Below are 18,346 nucleotides of genomic sequence, written 5' to 3' on the forward strand. Positions count from 1 at the left end.
GAAAATTACTAACAACTGGACAAATGGCAATATTTTAGTTAAAAAATATGTGTTCCTTCCTGTGTCTTGGTACGTAGGAAATCCTTGACCCCGAAGACACTAAATGGAGAATGGCTAATCGTTAGGGAGGGAAAGAAGGGAAGAGTTTGACCGAGGTGGGAGAGTGGTCAAGACCGACAGAATGGTTCTTAGAATCAAAACCCATTATTCTAGATCATCTTCTCCAAGTTGCAGGATAAAAATTATCAACTTGCATCTTGCAAGGACAATAATAGTCTCCCACTTGGAGATCACTTCTTCTCCTTTACTTCCAGCTCAACTGGAATTAAGCCTCTCATATCTAATGTTAAACAGTGTCATAAGCTCAATTATATATTCTTCCCACTTTTGAATAAATTTTATAACCGTGAGTTTTTCGTCTAAAGTTAAAACGATATTTGTGTCATAACTCATTACCAAGCGATTTGAATAAAAATTACCTTAATTTGCTTAACTCCCACTATCAGAAGCAAAGACCAGAACATAAGGCAAGAAAGAAGGAATCAAAGCTCCTCGGGCAAAGCCCCATCTATGGCATTTGTTTATGAGGGTGGAGCTCTCAAGCCAAGGTAAGTTTAGACTAAGTTAAGAGGAGTTAGGAAGATATGGGAAACACTAAAAACAGCACCCACGTTCTCCTCACCTCTTCCTCATCTTCTTCTTTTTTTTCTTTATTCCCCCTCTTCAATCTAATCTTTGTAGACAAAGTGTATGTATACCTCTCTATATATGAAGTTAATATATACCCCCATCCTCTCCTGTGTTCCTCCATATATACTCTCTAACCTCAGCTCCTCTCTCACTGATCACTTAATCTTATGTTGGTATGATCATGGTGAGCAATGCATGCACCCCTCTTTCTCTTCTTCTGACCTTCTCACACTTGAAAAGGTTATTAACTTTTTTGGATCTCTTCTATGTCATCAGGCCATTCAGAAGCCAGCTTGGTTGGAGGCACTTAACTCCCAGAAGTTCTTCATAGCTTGTTCTACTCATGAGAATGCAAAGAAGAATGAGAAGAACATCTGTTGTTTAGATTGCTGCACTAGTATTTGTCCACACTGCGCCCCGTCGCACCGGTTTCATCGGCTTCTGCAGGTCCGCCGCTATGTCTACCATGACGTTGTGAGATTAGAGGACCTTGAGAAGCTCATTGACTGCTCAAATGTTCAGGTTGGTGTGCATTGGATGAATAATTCAGTAGATAAGTATGTATATATTCTCACTTGTAGTGAAGTTGTTATGAACTGTTCACTTAATCTCTCCTTTATTTCATGTATATGTTGCAGTCATACATAATCAATAGCTCTAAGGTGGTGTTTCTAAAGAAAAGGCCACAGAATAGGCAGTTCAAGGGGTCAGGAAACATCTGCACCTCCTGTGACAGGAGCCTTCAGGAGCCCTACATCCATTGCTCACTTGGTTGCAAGGTAATAGCCTAGCAATAATTTTGAGTGTTACATAACTAGTCTTGTAGTATTAAAGAGATTCTTAGGAATGAAGTAGTAAAGTTGAATCAGAACTTATTCATAGAATTCAATGTATTAATGGTGTACTTATGTGCAACTTTATACATCTAATTAAGTTTATCTTCTGAATCTTTCTGAATTCTTTGTTTGTTTGTGTTTCTTTTTTTCATCTGTAGGTGGATTATCTTTTAAGGCAGAGAAGAGATTTGAACAAATACTTGAGGCCATGCAAGAGACTGCAACTTAGTCCAGACTTCTTCATCCCCCATGATGTTGATGATGAAGCCATGGAGACCACTCACTCCACAATTATTCAAGGTGATGAGCCCATGGGCTCATCTGATTCCGAGAATTTGAGCATGCCACGCACCGAGTTCGTCAGGAAGAAGCGTAGCGAGCTGTATCTTTGCGCAAGGTCTGCAAGTAGAGTCTCAGATGAGGATATGTCTGCAAACATGAGCAGAAGGAAAGGCATCCCACATAGATCACCCCTGTGCTAAGATCTGATATTTTTTCGACTAATTTTTCGCCGCCTAGTAGACTAATTACTTGGTACTTCCACTACTACTTTTTTTCTTCTTCTTCTTCTTCTTCTTCTTCTTCTTCTTCTTTCTAACGGAGTCATGTGATTCCAAATTCCGAGCTTTTAATGTACATTTCACAACTAGTCTATTCTACTACTCAGCCACTGAGGTGATCATGATATTATTAGTTAGACTATCTAGATCTTTCTTGTGCTTTTTGCTGCATCAAGAGAGCTGTTAAGCAAGTTGGTATATGAAATTCAAAGAACTTTGTCTCCTTTGAGCATTCAAATGGCATTTAAAATTTATTATCAAGTCCAGGCTCTCAGATATTCCTGAATTCACTCACTGTGTATATGCTGCAGTAGAGTTGTTTATCATACTGTAAATTAGAGTAGTTTAGAGAAGAGACCTTATTTTAAGTCAGTCTGATCTCATTCATCAAAATCTTCTTGTTGTGTTCTCTTCAATTTTCTCATAAGTTAATTGCTCTAACTCCTAAGCAAGGAGAAAGCATTGGAGAATTTTACTAAATAAATTAAATCATAAGTAAGATAGATAATTCAATTCTTGCTTAAATTTCAAAATATTTTCAGGTAACAAAAAGATTCATCAACAGCATGTCAAAAATGGACTAGACAACAGTATGGAATTAACATCTCCTCATCTTGCTAAGATCATCTTTGATGAATAAAATTTTGCATTCTATAAAGAAAGTTATCAGAGCTCCATATAAGCAATGCACACTACTAACTAGGATATTTGTTACATTTTGTCTTACTTACAAGTTTAATTAATCAAAATTAAGTAAGCAGGGCATGTTCATTTTACCTCGAGATCAGACTGCGAGAAAAATAAATAAATAAATAAATAAATAATTTGCATTGGAAACTCTTTTAGAGTGAGAAATGAGTAGATCTGTCCTTATGACATGATACCACACATAGCTGTAAAGCTCGGGAAGTGCACTTGTACGTGTCTCCGCCTCGATGTTTTAAATATATATTAATCTCGATTTCCATTATTAAAACCTTAAAATCTTTGTCATCCTCGCATGATTAAGATCGGAATGGAAAATTAGTTTAATTAATTAAATGAGGGCCTCTTTGACTTTTGACCAGAAGCAGCTACCTCATCAGGTTGCTTTGAATGCTAAGCAACATTAGTTCATGCAATTGCAATGGCATTGGATGATCAAGTTGCTGCCTTCCCGTATTTTAGAAATGATAGGAAGTTGGAAGAAAGTGGAGTAGAGATTTGAACTTTTCCTACACCATTTTTATTCTGGCAATGTGATACGAAGAGTAACACTAATAAATAAGAAAAAAAATAATATGTGAAAATTAAAATATTCTAAGCAAGTAATTCATCCATAGGTTCATTAGATTTGATAATAAAAATAAAGCAAAATAAATAGAAAAAAAGAGAAAAAGAATTTACTATTGGGCTGAGGCATCTCATAAACCCATTGGGCTTTCTAATTAGAGATGACTGGGCCCTCTTGTCCAGCTCACATGGCCCATGGGCTCTTTCATTGCACAAACTTATCCGGGGTCGATACTCTTATTCCATACGAAGGGAATGCAATTTGCTTATAATCGAGAATAAGGGAACCTCCGAAACTTATCCAGCTCGTTATTCTCGAAGCAAATGGACATTAGGTTTAACATTGTACCTGCTAAACCAATATCTGGAGCCAGAACGACAATCTTATTCACCAATTTACGGATAAGAGCTTCCTTTATTCGCTTGAATAAAAAACGGTATGTATTGGATTGGAACTTTGGAAGGCATCATTTTTTTTATCTGGTAAAGAGAAGATTATCCTTGGAGCTCAAGAAAGCAAACTGCTGGAATAGTTAATCCGTGGTCAGATAGTCTTATTCCGTTGACGGCTAAGAATAAGTGGGACCTTATCCGGCAGGTTATTCTTAAAAACCGATTAAACCCTTCTCAATCTTCGAAGGGAAAGAAAGCATCACAGCCGCCATTTCCTTCGCCTCCTCCATCTTATGCTCGATTGCCTTCGCCTGGGGTTCTCGATTCTGCGGCCATTATCTACTTATCGTCCCCTCTTCGCTCGTCTCGTCTCCTCCTCCTCCCTCATCCGGTCGCCAGCGGCCGCCATGGGAGACAACAACCCCTCCGCCGCGGCCGCAGCCGAGGCCAAGGCGAAGGAGAAGGCCTGCAAGGATGAGGCTTACCTGGACGCCGTGATCCAGAAGCGCATCCGTCTCTTCGAGGCTATCCAAGCTAAGCAGCAAGCCGAAAGGGAGAGCATAGGGGGAGAGCCCATCAAGTAAGGGTTTTGCGGTGTTTTTTTATTTGTCTCATGCTAGAGTTTGATTGGATCTGTGTTACTTCGGAATGGATGTGGTTTTATTGGATCCTTGGCTGTAATGCTGGGGAATTTTTATTATGCTTTAAATGATGCTTATTTGGTCCTGAGTTAAGAAGTTAGATGAGTGGGTTTATTTGGTTCTCACAAGTAGGTTTTGCGGGGGGAGAACGGGAAACACGAATATTTTTTCCCCCAATTATACATGAATAATTTCCAAGTTTTATTTTCTCTAGTTTAATTATTTTTAGTTTCGGAGTGTACTCGTTGCACTTTTGGTTTCTTTAATTGCTTTATATGCCATCATGTTGTAGAGTTACAGAGGACGAGTCTTACTCAAATGAGCAATATTGTTTTATTCTGACAGGGGAAAGAACGAATCTTATTCCTTTTAGAATATTTGTTCATGGTGTTTTGAGATATAAAATAGAGGCTTTTGTTTGCTGGCATCAGTCAGTGTTTGCTGTCCTTCTTTAGATGGAATTTGGAAACCTATTTGTGAAATTGAACTTGCAGTCTTGATCTACTTGTACTCGATGAGCGTCTGAAGTATACTACATTCAATGCCCGTGAAAGAAAACCAGAAACATAGCTAGGGTGGAAACAAGAGGGAACATCTATTCTCTTTATGGGATTATGCTTTTTATTTCAAAGAAATGGGATACTGTTCAATTTGGATTTAACTGTATTTCGTGACATTCTGCACTAACCTATTAATGGCTAAAAAAGCTTCTCCAATTGAAGTGTTCATGATATTTGGGACTAGTTCAACTCTTGTTATGATGCATGGATTTTGCCGGAATGAAAACACTCATTTTAGGAAAATAAAGAGTTAGGCTATTTTTTTTCTCGAAACAACTTGATTGGATATTGAGTGGTGATAATGGATGAAGCTTTAGACAACTTGTATATTTTGACAAGTGAATACAAGGAAGAAGGAACAAAATGGAGTTCGTAAACACTCATTCAGCCTCTATGACATAACTTGAAATCTTGTTTATATAGTAATACTTGTCTTTTTTCTTTTATTTCCAAAATTTCTCTTTCACTGGAAATGGTGGTTTTACTATACCAATTCATAGGATAACATTGCCTGATGGGACAATCAAGGAGGGGAAAAAATGGATATCATCACCCATGGACATTGCTAAGGGGATTTCAAGTGGTTTAGCTGCGAGTTCTCTAATAGCTCAAGTAAGATGTCACCATTCTTGAAATATGTGGGAACTGGCCCAAGTTATTGGACGTAAGTTCTTATATTTCAAGTTTTATTTGGTTTAAGGTAAATGGAGCTCTTTGGGACATGTCAAGGCCACTGGAAGGGGATTGTGAACTGAAGTTGTTCAAGTTTGACAGTAATGAAGGACGTGATACTTTCTGGCATTCCAGTGCTCACATTCTTGGGCAGGTAAATCCAAGCTAGATGTGTCATTTGCTTCAGAAAAACCTGGTTTCCAACAGATGAGCACTCAAAACTTTGATGTTGTAGAAGTGTTATTTGATATGATTTTCTCCAGTAAATTTACCTTTTCTAGCCCTTGAGCTTATCAAATAGCCCAATTTTTTTGTATTAACTTCTAATTGAGTTTGACATTGCCTTAAACTGACGCTCTGACAGTCTCTCGAAATGGAATATGGATGCAAGCTGTGTATTGGACCATGCACTACTAGAGGGGAGGTAAGTACTTGAGTGTTCTTATCATTTGTTTATGTCTCGTTTATTTTTTTTGCTTTTTCCCCCTTTCAGAGTGATTATGCATACTGGTCACTTGGTCATTGTCGGCCTTTTTGGCTTGTTGTACACATATGTGCCACCAAAATCTTATTATTGAAATTTCCATTTAACTGTCATGGTTATCTTGACTATAATAGCTTATGTTAATTTAGATTTCTACATCTGTAGAGGATATTCTAATATTCGTTACAATTAAGAACTATCTAAGTCTAATTTTCTTATTGTTTCTAGGGTTTCTACTATGATGCATTTTATGACGACCTGACATTGAATGAGGAACATTTTCGTCGCATTCAGTCTCAGGCAAATAAAGCTGTTGGGGTATGTTTTGTTCTTTTGTTTATGTTGCATTACTTCTGATTACCATGTGATGCTGAGTCAATTAGTCTTTTCTATCATATATATAACATAAAATTCAAATCCTTAATGAGCTTAAGTGGTTGTATAAGCCCCTAAATGTACTACACATTTTTTTATCGATTATCTACTGTAATTCTTGTCATTTCTTATAATTCTTTTAGTGTTTTGATGTCCTTATCAGACACAGTTATATATAATCATGGAAACAGTAGTATATGTTGTATGCTGTTATTCTTTGTTGTGGTGCATAAATCTTATGAGCTAGTTCTATCTTATATTTTCAGCTTACTGCCTTGACCTTGTGACATGTATTTTGCACTTGATAAATATCGATATAACTTTTCACTTGTTAGTCATCTGTCAGAAATTTTATTATGAAAAACAGATTTGACATTTGTCAAATATTATGTTCGCTGAGGTTTTATAAGAGAGATATACATCTTCATTTCTAAAGTTGGATTACAGAAAAGGAGATATACCACTTCATAGTTCCTTCCGTTCCCTTTCAATTTTCTCTAGCTTTTCTATCTCTCTTGTTCTATTAAGAGCCTTCTCAATATTTTCATGTCTATAATGAAATCTGTTGGCATTATTATGATTAATTATGAAATCTGGAAGCAAAATTTTACTTCATTCTCAAAAGCAGTTGTAAGTGACTAAGTTCACTCTTGTTGCTATCCTAGAAGCACCTATGTTAAAAGACTTTATCAAATATCAAGCTAACATGATGATGGTCTGAGTAACTAAGTAAGAATATATATACATATATTACAGCAGAAACCATGTCTTATATATGCTATTGTTAATTTTCTAATATTTGCTTTCTTTCCAAAAATAGTATGCAGCAGCAAACTATGATGATAAATGTCTCCATTACAATATGTGTGACTTAGTAATATTTTACATCAATTTTGATGCAGGAAAAACAGCCATTTGAGCGAATTGAGGTCTCCAGAGAGCAAGCTCTTGAAATATTTGCAGAAAATAAGTTCAAGGCAATAAAATTTTATCATTTTATACAGTGAAATTCTAGCCTTCACAGATTGATGCCATATTAACGACATACTTGGTTTATTTGGCTCCCTAACTGGAGTAAAAGGAATTGCATAAGCTCAATACGTACCAATATATGATGTTATAATTTCCAATTTATGCAGGTCGAAATCATCAATGAGTTGCCTGAGGACAAGACAATCACTGTCTATAGGTGTGGTCCTTTAGTTGATCTTTGTCGTGGGCCACATATCCCAAGCACATCATTTGTTAAAGCATTTGCTTGTTTGAAGGTGACAGTTGTGTCCTGAAACATTATTTCTCGAATGAATGCAGCTTCCATTAGCTTGCAATATAACACAAAATTTCAGGCTTCTTCATCTTACTGGAGGGGAAAATCAGATCGGGAGAGCTTGCAAAGAGTTTATGGGATTTCTTTTCCTGATTCAAAGCGTCTCAAGGTACAACTTCTGTTATTCAAGATCATTTTCAAACTAGGCTTCATGTTATCTTCTTTTATGTTTTTTCTTGTATCAGTTACGATGTTTGGAAATTTGCTTTAGATATTTCTCATGTTTATATATAATGATAATTTCTGATCCATGTTTATTTGAGTTCTGCATTCACCTATTATGATTAACCATTATTTTAAAATTTAAGCAAGACAGAAGTCGGGCATCTTTCCTTCCCCTTTGTTGGTATTTAAGTTCTGCAGCCAGTTTTAAATCTTAAAACATGCAATAATGCATTTTGAACCATCCAAAATTCTTATGTTTTCAAATTTTCATATACCAAAAAGGGGGCAGTTAAGAAAATAATTAATTCTCTACTATTTTAAGCCATGTAAGTTTTGGCCTTCTCCTCCCTCTTTAAGGAACCTTTATGTGGATAAAATCACTCCTACATATTGGCGCACTGCATGATCTTCATTGGACATGAAAACCATCTTAATCTATCCTTTTGTTGATGCTTGAGGATCCACAGAAGTTCCAATGCATGAATTTTAGCATTAGTGTGAGGAGTTTTTCCTGGTTAAATGCATTGAGCCTGTGGAACTCAAATTTACAAAAGCGTTCATGTGAAATAATCATGATTGCAGAAACACCATAGATCTTAGGGATCAAGATCTTGACCAAGATCTAATATCATTTTATTTCAGGGTCATAATCAAACTCTAGTATCATGTTAATAACCATGTTCTCCACAAGATAAATCTAAAGGGGTTGATTAATAATATAATACACATTCTAATTTATGCTATCTTAAGCAGTACACTATTCTATAATTTGAATTAGCTTGCAAAATTGTGTTATTAATCTTATGATACATCTACACTTTATAGCCACATATTTTTGTTTGTTGATCTGTTATTAAAAGAAGAGTTCTGTAGTCTCTTTTGGCTCATTTAATTGGATTGGCTCTATCTTTTTTCCTTGTGAGAAGGAGATTAGAGTTTCTTTGAAAATTTTATCATGATTTATTGTAATGTCATATTGCATGCAACTTCAAACTATATGTAGTTGATTATGAGGCTACAGAAGTATGCATTGGAACCATGAGCAGATGTCTGATTTCAACTGGTTTGAAAATGTTAATCAGATCCTGATAAAATAAAAGCTGGCTAGAGACTTGAAGTGAAATCTTCAAGCTAGTTGGTTGTTACAATTTATCTTAGATTTATTTGTCTCACGACATGGAGTGGGCTCTTGTAAGATACAAAGAGGATCTAGACAGATAAGATATGATTTCTTTTGAACTGGGAGGTTTATTTGCTTTGTACCAAATGGAAGACATTCCTACAAAGTTGGAAACTTATACATATTTTGTTTATTTTCTGGCGGCTCATTTTGTTTATATATGTGCGTATCTGCAGGAATACCTTACATTGCTAGAGGAAGCGAAGAAACGAGACCATAGATTACTAGGACAGTCTCAAGAGCTTTTCTTTTTCCATCCTCTTAGGTGACCTACACATTTTACTTTCTTTATTTTGGCATTCATGTTATCTTCTGCTGGGTATGAGATACTTCTTTAATCATGCAGTCCAGGGAGCTGTTTCTTCCTTCCAAATGGTACTAGAATATATAACAAGTTAATAGAGTTCTTGAGAAAACAATATCGAGACAGAGGCTATCAAGAGGTCAGTTGTTATCTCTAATATTTGATTTATTTAATTGTGTTAAAATATCTTTATTCTCTGGATTTTCTTCTCATTCATCACCACTTGTCAGGTACTGTCACCAAATATTTACAACATGCAACTCTGGGAAACCTCAGGGCATGCTGCCAACTACAAAGAAAACATGTTTGTCTTTGAGGTACTAATTTCTTCTATTAATTAGATTGTTGATGCTAAAAAAAAAATCTATCTGCAAATACAGTATTGTCACTGTAGATTCTGATTTACATGCTGGATCTGAGAATGACATCTTTCCTGCTACTTGGATTGAGTTACATGGTACTCATTGGAGTTAATATTTTTTATGCAGATAGAGAAACAGGAATTTGGTCTTAAGCCAATGAACTGTCCTGGACACTGTTTAATGTTTGAGCACAGGGTTCGCTCATACAGAGGTGAGCTGCTCTACTATATGCAAACCTCTTAGACTCTTTTTCATGTTTGCCTAACAGTGGAGGCCACTTAGAAGTTAGTAGACTTTGGTTTGCTTTCTCATGCTATAAGCCAATCTGAAGATTTATTTCGTGGTGTATTTGTTTGTTAAAAACTTAAAATTTGATCGATATGATGATACTAAGTAAAGTAGGTTGAGCTTTATATTCCATACATGGACTTGAGTACAGTATCAGGGCATGCTGTGGTGTATTGTTTGTTACAAACTTCAAATTTGACTGATATGATGATACTAAGTGGGTCGAGCTTACTATAATCCATACATAGACTTGAGTACAGTATTAGATCATGTTATGGTATATGTGTACAAGCCACACATCCTTCTGATACCCAAAAATTTCTACTAGCAACGGCATACTATTAAGTGTCTAATCTGTACAAACATCACATCATATTGATGCTAGTACTTCAGGATGACTGAATAGGTCCAGTTAACATAGATCTGAACTCTATGTGGATAAGGGTGCTGGTGGTTACCAAATTATATTAATGCAGTGATTGCAAATGACACCAGAATGGCTTTAGTTGCCATAAAGGATATAATGTGCTGCTGAAAATTGGGAGTCATCATGTTCATGCTGAGTACTCAAACATGGTGTCGTGTAATGTTATATTTATTTCGTCTTCGCAGATATACATGAAAGTAATACTTTAGTTCATGAAAATATTCAGGTCCCTAGTATCATTAACAGGCTACTTTTCTCTATTTGTTTTCTTTGAAAACAGTACTTCTAAGAATCATTGACTGTTTCGAGATACTTTGCAGAATTGCCTCTCCGCATGGCAGATTTTGGAGTTCTGCACAGAAATGAGCTTAGTGGTGCACTTACTGGTTTGACACGTGTTAGAAGGTTTCAGCAGGTAGTTGCTTATCTATGTACAACTTTTTATGAACTATTGATTTTCTCCAACCATTTAATGATAAAAAAGATTTACTTTTTTGCAGGATGATGCTCATATATTTTGTAGGGAGAGTCAGGTTTGTTACATTCCTTTATATTGTGGCAATCTTTTTATGTATTTATGTTGTGCGCTTAGAATTTTAATTTGCCCTACAAATGTATGAGCTTAGAGAGTTAATTCGCTCTAGTAATGTGGCACTGTATGGTAAAATCCCCAGCCCGACTATTGTCAACTAACCTTGTTTGGTCACAAAAAAAAAGGCTGAACCTGTCTGAAACAGTTATGCTACAATGATAAATTTGCTGATTCATATTGTTGATATCGTGGTGATACCTTTTGCATTTTCATGCACTTTTTCTAAATATACAGATTAAAGACGAGGTCAAGGGTGTTTTGGAGTTTATCAGTTACACCTATGGAGTATTCGGATTTACCTTTGAGTTGGAGTTATCAACGGTAAATTCCTTTTCTTTCTGTTACATTACCTGCATATATTAGACTTAAACTTGGGGTTTGTTGCACAGCATGGCCATTTTGATTTTGGATGTTGTCATATCACTATATTATTTCAATTTTGAACATGTGGATTTTTGGCTTATTTATGCTAGAGAGGAGGCAACTGTCTGCATAAGTAGTATGTTAACATTCATATATTCTTGGTCCACCTCTAGAGGAAAAGCACAAATGTTTCTCATACATTGGATGAGCCTATTGCTGATAAAGTAAAGTGACAAACCAACTGTGATTATGAGATACATGTCAAATCTTTCTCTTGCTTGATTTTTCTTTTGTTCATTAACAGCCACTAATTGTAAGAGATTTGATTCCTTTTTTATTGCCTATCATAGAAATATATGAACTCTTTTACGAGAAATAATGGAATTTTTTCTTTGATACAAATTCATTTTTCTATTTCATACTAATAAATAATGAAAAGTAGTATCTCTATGGACATTTTGCTCTATAGATTTATTATTTTGTTTGAACAATACAGAGGCCAGAGAAATATTTGGGGGACATTGAAACATGGAATAAGGCTGAGGCTGCTCTATCAGATGCTCTTAATGAGTTTGGAAGGCCATGGCAGGTACTTGCACTGAAACGCTTTCTGAGGTATTCATATCTTAGCTAAATTTGGGGATGTACTGACTGCATTATGGTGCACTTATGGAAATGGAAACACTGACAGTTGAGAGCTCACTCTCTGTATACTGTTTCTCCACAATAGCTTTTAGCTGTTGTATAAATAAGGTCCCTTCTTCTATATCTGTAATTATTTATTGTCTAGACTGCAAAATGCAGATCACATGCTAACAAGCTGCTACAGATATACTGTAGTTATACAACCTCTGTCTATGCAAATTTTAATTAGAGTGGAGATCGTTCTGAGCATCTCAGAACTGTACTATTTGCATTCAGACATGTCAATGTCAACTCTCCTTTTCTCTTTTGTTTTCAATCTATATACATGGATGATGCCCCTGTAGTAGCCTCACTTCCAATAAGCTCCAAGTGGATTAAAGGAACTGCAGAGGTATAGCGTTCTAATATGTTTTGTTTACAATAAATTTGGTGTGAAACAGTAAACTTAATTGGATGGTTGGATATGTCTTGTATTTCATGAAAATTCTAGTCCACAGATGGTGCGGATGCAATGTGGAGTTTGCATCATCAGAAGTTGATAATTTGATAAAGAGCCATTGTATGTATTTATTGGCACATCTGTTCTGTGGGCTACCTCCTCTCTCAAATCATACTTGATATTTCAAAAAAATTGGTGATACTGACATTGGACAGTAAGTGAAGGAAAGAGAAAAGTCAGATCAAGACAATTTACATACATTAAGCTTGAAACTGTGCTTTTGGAACTAAAAGCAAGAAGTTTGTAGTTACAGGTGATGCATTAGTGTTGTCTCACAATAGGGTTCATATTTTTGGTAACTTTTTTTTTCCCACATTTTGCTTTGCTTATTAGTAGTATGAAGTTTGCCACACTTGCCATTTTTGTAGCCCATTAAGTTTATGCTTATTTTGGCACTTTCAACATGATATCTATGATTTAAAGAACTTGTGGGATATAATGTTCGCCAGGGAAATCTGAGCAATGTCAGGCAATTATATTCGTGCTCTTTATATCATCCAATAAGTTATGTATCGGGGCCATATTATTCTCATTTTTGCCTGATTGATTAATACTATCATATCAAACATCATCAGATATAAAGATCATCCTTTCAGGTACCTTATTTTGTGTTTATAATATGCAGATTAATGAAGGAGATGGTGCATTTTATGGGCCAAAAATCGACATTGGCGTGTTTGATGCACTGAAGAGAAAGTTCCAATGTGCAACTTTGCAGGTTTCATGTTGCAACATCTGTACTTTGCCATATATAGAAAGCATCTTCACTGTCTAACTTTTTCTCGTCTGATACAGCTGGACTTCCAACTTCCTCTTCGCTTTAAACTATCCTACTCAGCAGAAGATGAAGCTAAACTTGAAAGACCTGTCATGATACACAGGGCAATCCTAGGATCTGTTGAAAGGATGTTTGCAATTCTTTTGGAACATTATAAAGGAAAATGGCCATTATGGCTTAGCCCTCGCCAAGCCATTGTTTGTTCTATATCATCAAATACTCAAGAATATGCAAAGCAGGTATAGAAATTCAGTAGTGCTAGAAATATGAGAGTTTCTTCTAGTTACCTTTTTTATGGAATTTTTTTTTCTGTTATGATTTAGGTGCATGACCAAATATTTCAAGCTGGGTATTATGTTGATGTTGACTCGACAGATCGGACAATTCAAAAGAAGGTCTTTTTCTTCTTTTCCTTAACTAAGTGTTGCATTATTTCCTTTCACTTTAAGCTTCGCATAGGATGAATTACTAGATGCTTTTGGAACTTGTGAGATGTACAATTTCATAAACTGCATACGAAGTATAATATATGAATTGGATTATGCACATCATTGCAGGTGCGGGAAGCTCAATTAGCACAATACAACTATATTTTGGTTGTCGGTGTCCAGGAAGCAAACACTAAACAGGTTATACTTGCTACATGTGCTGCATATCTTTTTGCTGGACCATCATTATGTCTTTCCCAGATAATATTTATTTAAATTCTTGGCCTAACATTAGTCGTTCCTGGATTCTTGGAAAGGACCCACAACTAATCTAGTATCCTTGTCATTAAAAATGAATTATTTTCCTTAAGCTATGTGCATCTTAGGTGCATTTGTTCAATTTGTTTCAGTGACTACGTATCTTTTGGTTTCTTGTCACAGTTTTGTCTTTAGTTTTTCAGAATGAACAGCTAGAAAATTTTCTTCATCCAGATACAATGCAAATCTCAATAACTAGTGGTCATGACTAATTTCTTCTTTTGCAGGTAAGTGTTAGAATAAGGGATAAGGCCGATCACTGCATAATGAGTGTCGACGCTCTCATCACACGCTTTAAGGAAGAAGTAGCAGCTTACCAATAATTATTGCAAATCTTTTTCGGCAAAAATCTGAGAAAGATATATTGTTTCCTATTTAATTTATAATCTTCTGTATACTCGTGATGATGTTGTGGATTGATATCACACTTATACTGTGTGACTTGATCATCAATTTTTGTCTGAAATGTTAGTCAAACAATTCAGTGGTAGCTTTGGTTTTGCACTGATGAATTGTATGAACTTTTTCCTCCTCAGGAGGGTTGAATAACATTTTGAATTTCTAAACTCTGTTCGGCACTTATAATCGATACTTATTATATTGATATTCAAATTTGATATCATATGGCACTCATGATCAGGAAACTAACACTTGGCAAATAGCCATATAATATTCAAATTTTCTGAAATCTAGGAGAAGACTTCAAACTTGTATCCAACTTATTTTAGCATGGTTTAAGGTCAATAATAATGATGATAAAGATAATAAAAATAATAACTTTAATAAAGATGGTGATGACTATTATTATCATTATTAGCAGGAGTTGCTTCCCTTCGGTTCCGATAAGGTAGGTCCCGAACCAGGTCCGATATCATACGACCACATCGAATTCGGCTCTGTTAAAGGTTCACCATGGGATCGAAACGGATCCGACCTGTTACCACTCGTAGTCATTTATTACTCGTGTGCCCTTTGCCCCTTGAGCCCTTGTGCTAGGCATTAGGGTTTCACTTTGAGAAGAAGGCAGCCTCCAATCTCTGCATCCTCTCGCTGCCGCAGCTCTAATTTCTCCTCCATTTCGTGCTCATCAACTGATCGATCATGGCGGAACAGGTCAGTCTTCATCGACTCGCATCGATTTGTTTCTGTTTCATTTCCTGCGTCGGTAGTACCCTTCAAAGATTTTTAACTTACCAAGTGGCGAAAGATTCGATTTTGCGTCATATACTTTCTTCTTTTTATTAATTTGAGTGGTTTTTGGTTGTGGTGTTAAGCATCCGTGCATCTTAAGATATTTTAGTGTTTTAGGTTTATCATACTGTATTGAAGAATGTATTTATTAGTTTCTTTACTTGATTTGCTGTTCTGAAATTGATACAGACTGAGAAGGCCTTTCTGAAGCAGCCAAAGGTGTTTCTATGGTAGGTTTATTGACGAATTCTTTTGAATTCTTCTGCACTGAGTAGAAGTAGAGAGAAATGAGATGGTCTTACGTCAACTTCGCACACTTTCTTTTCGTATCAAAAGAAAGCTTCAGTTCGCACTTGGTTCAGTGACGATTTACTAATGCTATGGGATGTTTTACAGCTCGAAAAAATCTGGAAAGGGAAAGAGGCCTGGTAAGGGCGGGAATCGGTTTTGGAAGAGCATTGGACTTGGATTTAAGACTCCAAGAGAGGCCGTTGAAGGTCCGATTCTGAAGCATCTAATTGAGGAATTTGTAGTTGACTATATTGCATTCTTTTAATTTTCTATGTTGAGGGTATTGTCTTGGGAGTTATACTGGTCTATCTTATTTCTTATGCAATTGTTTTTCTTTGTGATCATTAATCAGAAGTCCAATTGTTAAATTTCGACAAAGTTCCACCTCCAGATTTGTATTTATGCTGCATCATACTTTTAAAGTTCAGCTGTTTGAGTTTTAGGTTGGTGGCTAATAGGAGTTGTTGAGTTCCTGTTTGAGGCAATTTTAAGCAAGACAGGATTTGGTGTGAAACCTTTAGGATTAATTGCTATCATGTAAGGCACAATATAACTAAATTATTCTGGATTTTTTTTAAATTTTGCGTACTTACTTTTCTGGAGCTTCCTAGTTCACCTTTTTTGGAGAGCCTAATCTAGGAAAACCAACTAGCTAACTTATTCATTCGATCTCTTGGTTCTTATTATTTGCATTTCCTCTGGCTCTTGTACTTTTTTATTTTCTTTAGTTTCAGAACTGATTGCTCATCCAAAGAAAAGCCACCTTAGAGCAAGTATTCTAGATTTTAGTTACCTTTTAGAACTTTGTCTCTTCAGTTCCTTAACTAGTCTTTATTCCAAAGAAGCTAACCAATTAAGGATCAACAAGAAACAATCTGCAACTATCTTTTTTTTGTAAATTATAAATCATTCTATACTCTTTTAGTTTGAGCACAATCCAGTAGATGGAATTCTGTGAAATTTACATTCCATGATTGTTCTCAATTTTGTAAATCATCTACAGGAACCTACATTGACAAGAAGTGCCCATTTACTGGCAATGTTTCAATTAGGGGTCGCATCTTAGCTGGCACATGCCATAGTGCCAAGATGAACAGGACTATCATTGTTCGCCGAAACTACCTTCACTTTGTGAAGAAATATCAAAGGCAAGAAAAGGAAGAAATATCTTGTCATTCCAATTTTATTGTTTTTTTCCTCATTGTTTGTGATTCCATTTTGTTGATAGGTATGAGAAAAGACACTCAAACATCCCAGCACATATATCCCCTTGCTTCCGTGTGAAAGAAGGTGACCACGTCATTATCGGCCAATGCAGGTATGCATCTGAGTGTAAAGATGATGAGCTTTTCTTATTTATGATGAAAATTAGTCCTTCGCTTTTGTATTGGTAATTGTAGTTAGCAAAAACAAAAAGGTAGCGAAGGTTTTGGTACATTTTATATTTCACAGTTTTGAGACATCTTCTCTATTTTCTCATCCAGACCATTGTCAAAGACTGTTCGCTTCAATGTACTGAAAGTTATACCAGCTGGATCAACCGGCGGAGGCGGGAAGAAAGCATTCACTGCTGTTTGAGTCATTAAATCAATTGTCACAACTTTGCATCTTGTAGAAGACTTATTATGTTGTTGGTAGTAGCAACCTGAGGTTTGGTTGTTTCCTGTCAGTCTGTTTCATTAATGCATCAAGCTTCTTTAATTTTTTATGATTCAGCATTTGTTCCTTTTTCTTTGTCCTGAGCTTGCTCAAGTGATTTAGTTGTTGTTCTCCATTTATCTTTTCCCGTTGGGGCTTATCTCCTCTCAGATAGACAGTGCCCATAATGTGCCAGATTAGGAATGCATTATCCAGTTGTGCTACCATAACTTAAGAACTTTGAGCAAGTAAAGTGCATTAGTGAATACTAGAAATTACAATCTGGAGGACCTCCTTTCCTCTGTGGTTCCTTGGACTTGATTTTGGAAATCGATAACATTCTTATCCATATTAGTAGTTTCTGACAGGCCACATCCTCTCTTTTGCTGCATGATATCATCATGTGTTGGAGGTGCAACCTTTTCAACTGGGCCTACCAAATTGCTGCATAGATTCCCCTCTTCAGTAGATAATCAGATATGAGGTCTCACTCAGAAAAAGAAAGTGGGTCATACTCTCATTAAAGAGAGGTTATTTTTTTTGTTTGTTTTCTGAGTGAAGTAGAAATCTTTTATAGTGCAACCTTAAATTGTTACCCCTGAGACTGCTGGTGTCGTAGAATGCTCATATTGGGAGCCACTGGAATTCAAGCCGAGAAATTCTCGTACCGAATTCTTATGAGTTTTAGACAATAAATACTGCTATGCTTACAATTACTTTACAACCATTCTATAAAAATAAATAATGTAGTATCTTATTAAACTATGATTTTTTTTTCTTTACATATATTAACACATCATCAACATTTGTAGAACTTTTATAAAGTATTTGTGGGTGAGGCTTTATTCTTAAAACAATTATGCATGCAAATATTATTCTTTTTTCTATTTTGTTGGAATAATGGATTTGACAACCAATATAAGTTGTAGTCGCTTGCAAGTTGCAATCAACAGCATATTGCTTCCTGTAGTTGATCAGAACATAACGTTATCTTATTCCACGTCGGATAGCCTGGAGCAGTGCCCCACACTCACGGGCGATTCCGGAACTTTTTATTTTTTAATGAC

General features: G+C 35.8%; 3 protein-coding genes across 3 annotated transcripts; all 3 read left to right on the forward strand.

The window, feature by feature from the left end:
• Window positions 1-524: 524 nt before the first annotated feature.
• Window positions 525-2,309, forward strand: LOC140794939 (protein RGF1 INDUCIBLE TRANSCRIPTION FACTOR 1-like). The gene is made up of 4 exons (XM_073147231.1): window positions 525-874; window positions 967-1,212; window positions 1,329-1,469; window positions 1,685-2,309. Exons 1-4 carry the CDS (start codon window positions 866-868, stop codon window positions 2,006-2,008), a joined length of 720 nt encoding a protein of 239 aa, XP_073003332.1. The 5' UTR covers window positions 525-865; the 3' UTR covers window positions 2,009-2,309.
• A 1,635-nt stretch (window positions 2,310-3,944) lies between these two features.
• Window positions 3,945-14,725, forward strand: LOC140795230 (threonine--tRNA ligase, mitochondrial 1). The gene is made up of 21 exons (XM_073147681.1): window positions 3,945-4,331; window positions 5,453-5,564; window positions 5,653-5,778; window positions 5,989-6,048; window positions 6,337-6,426; window positions 7,386-7,460; window positions 7,623-7,751; window positions 7,830-7,919; window positions 9,332-9,420; window positions 9,502-9,598; window positions 9,690-9,776; window positions 9,948-10,032; window positions 10,857-10,951; window positions 11,037-11,069; window positions 11,363-11,449; window positions 11,988-12,080; window positions 13,261-13,353; window positions 13,431-13,652; window positions 13,737-13,808; window positions 13,971-14,042; window positions 14,387-14,725. The coding sequence occupies exons 1-21, from the start codon at window positions 4,045-4,047 to the stop codon at window positions 14,480-14,482; spliced, it is 2,190 nt and encodes a 729-aa protein (XP_073003782.1). The 5' UTR covers window positions 3,945-4,044; the 3' UTR covers window positions 14,483-14,725.
• Window positions 14,726-14,994: 269 nt separating this feature from the next.
• On the forward strand, window positions 14,995-17,349 carry LOC140794835 (small ribosomal subunit protein uS17-like). The gene is made up of 6 exons (XM_073147083.1): window positions 14,995-15,272; window positions 15,540-15,580; window positions 15,747-15,847; window positions 16,645-16,789; window positions 16,870-16,959; window positions 17,126-17,349. Exons 1-6 carry the CDS (start codon window positions 15,261-15,263, stop codon window positions 17,217-17,219), a joined length of 483 nt encoding a protein of 160 aa, XP_073003184.1. The 5' UTR covers window positions 14,995-15,260; the 3' UTR covers window positions 17,220-17,349.
• The last annotated feature ends 997 nt before the right edge of the window (window positions 17,350-18,346 follow it).

Source organism: Typha latifolia, chromosome 9 (genome assembly GCF_019914945.1).
Source record: "Typha latifolia isolate L0001 chromosome 9, TyphaL0001v2, whole genome shotgun sequence".
Classification (NCBI taxonomy): Eukaryota; Viridiplantae; Streptophyta; class Magnoliopsida; order Poales; family Typhaceae; genus Typha; species Typha latifolia.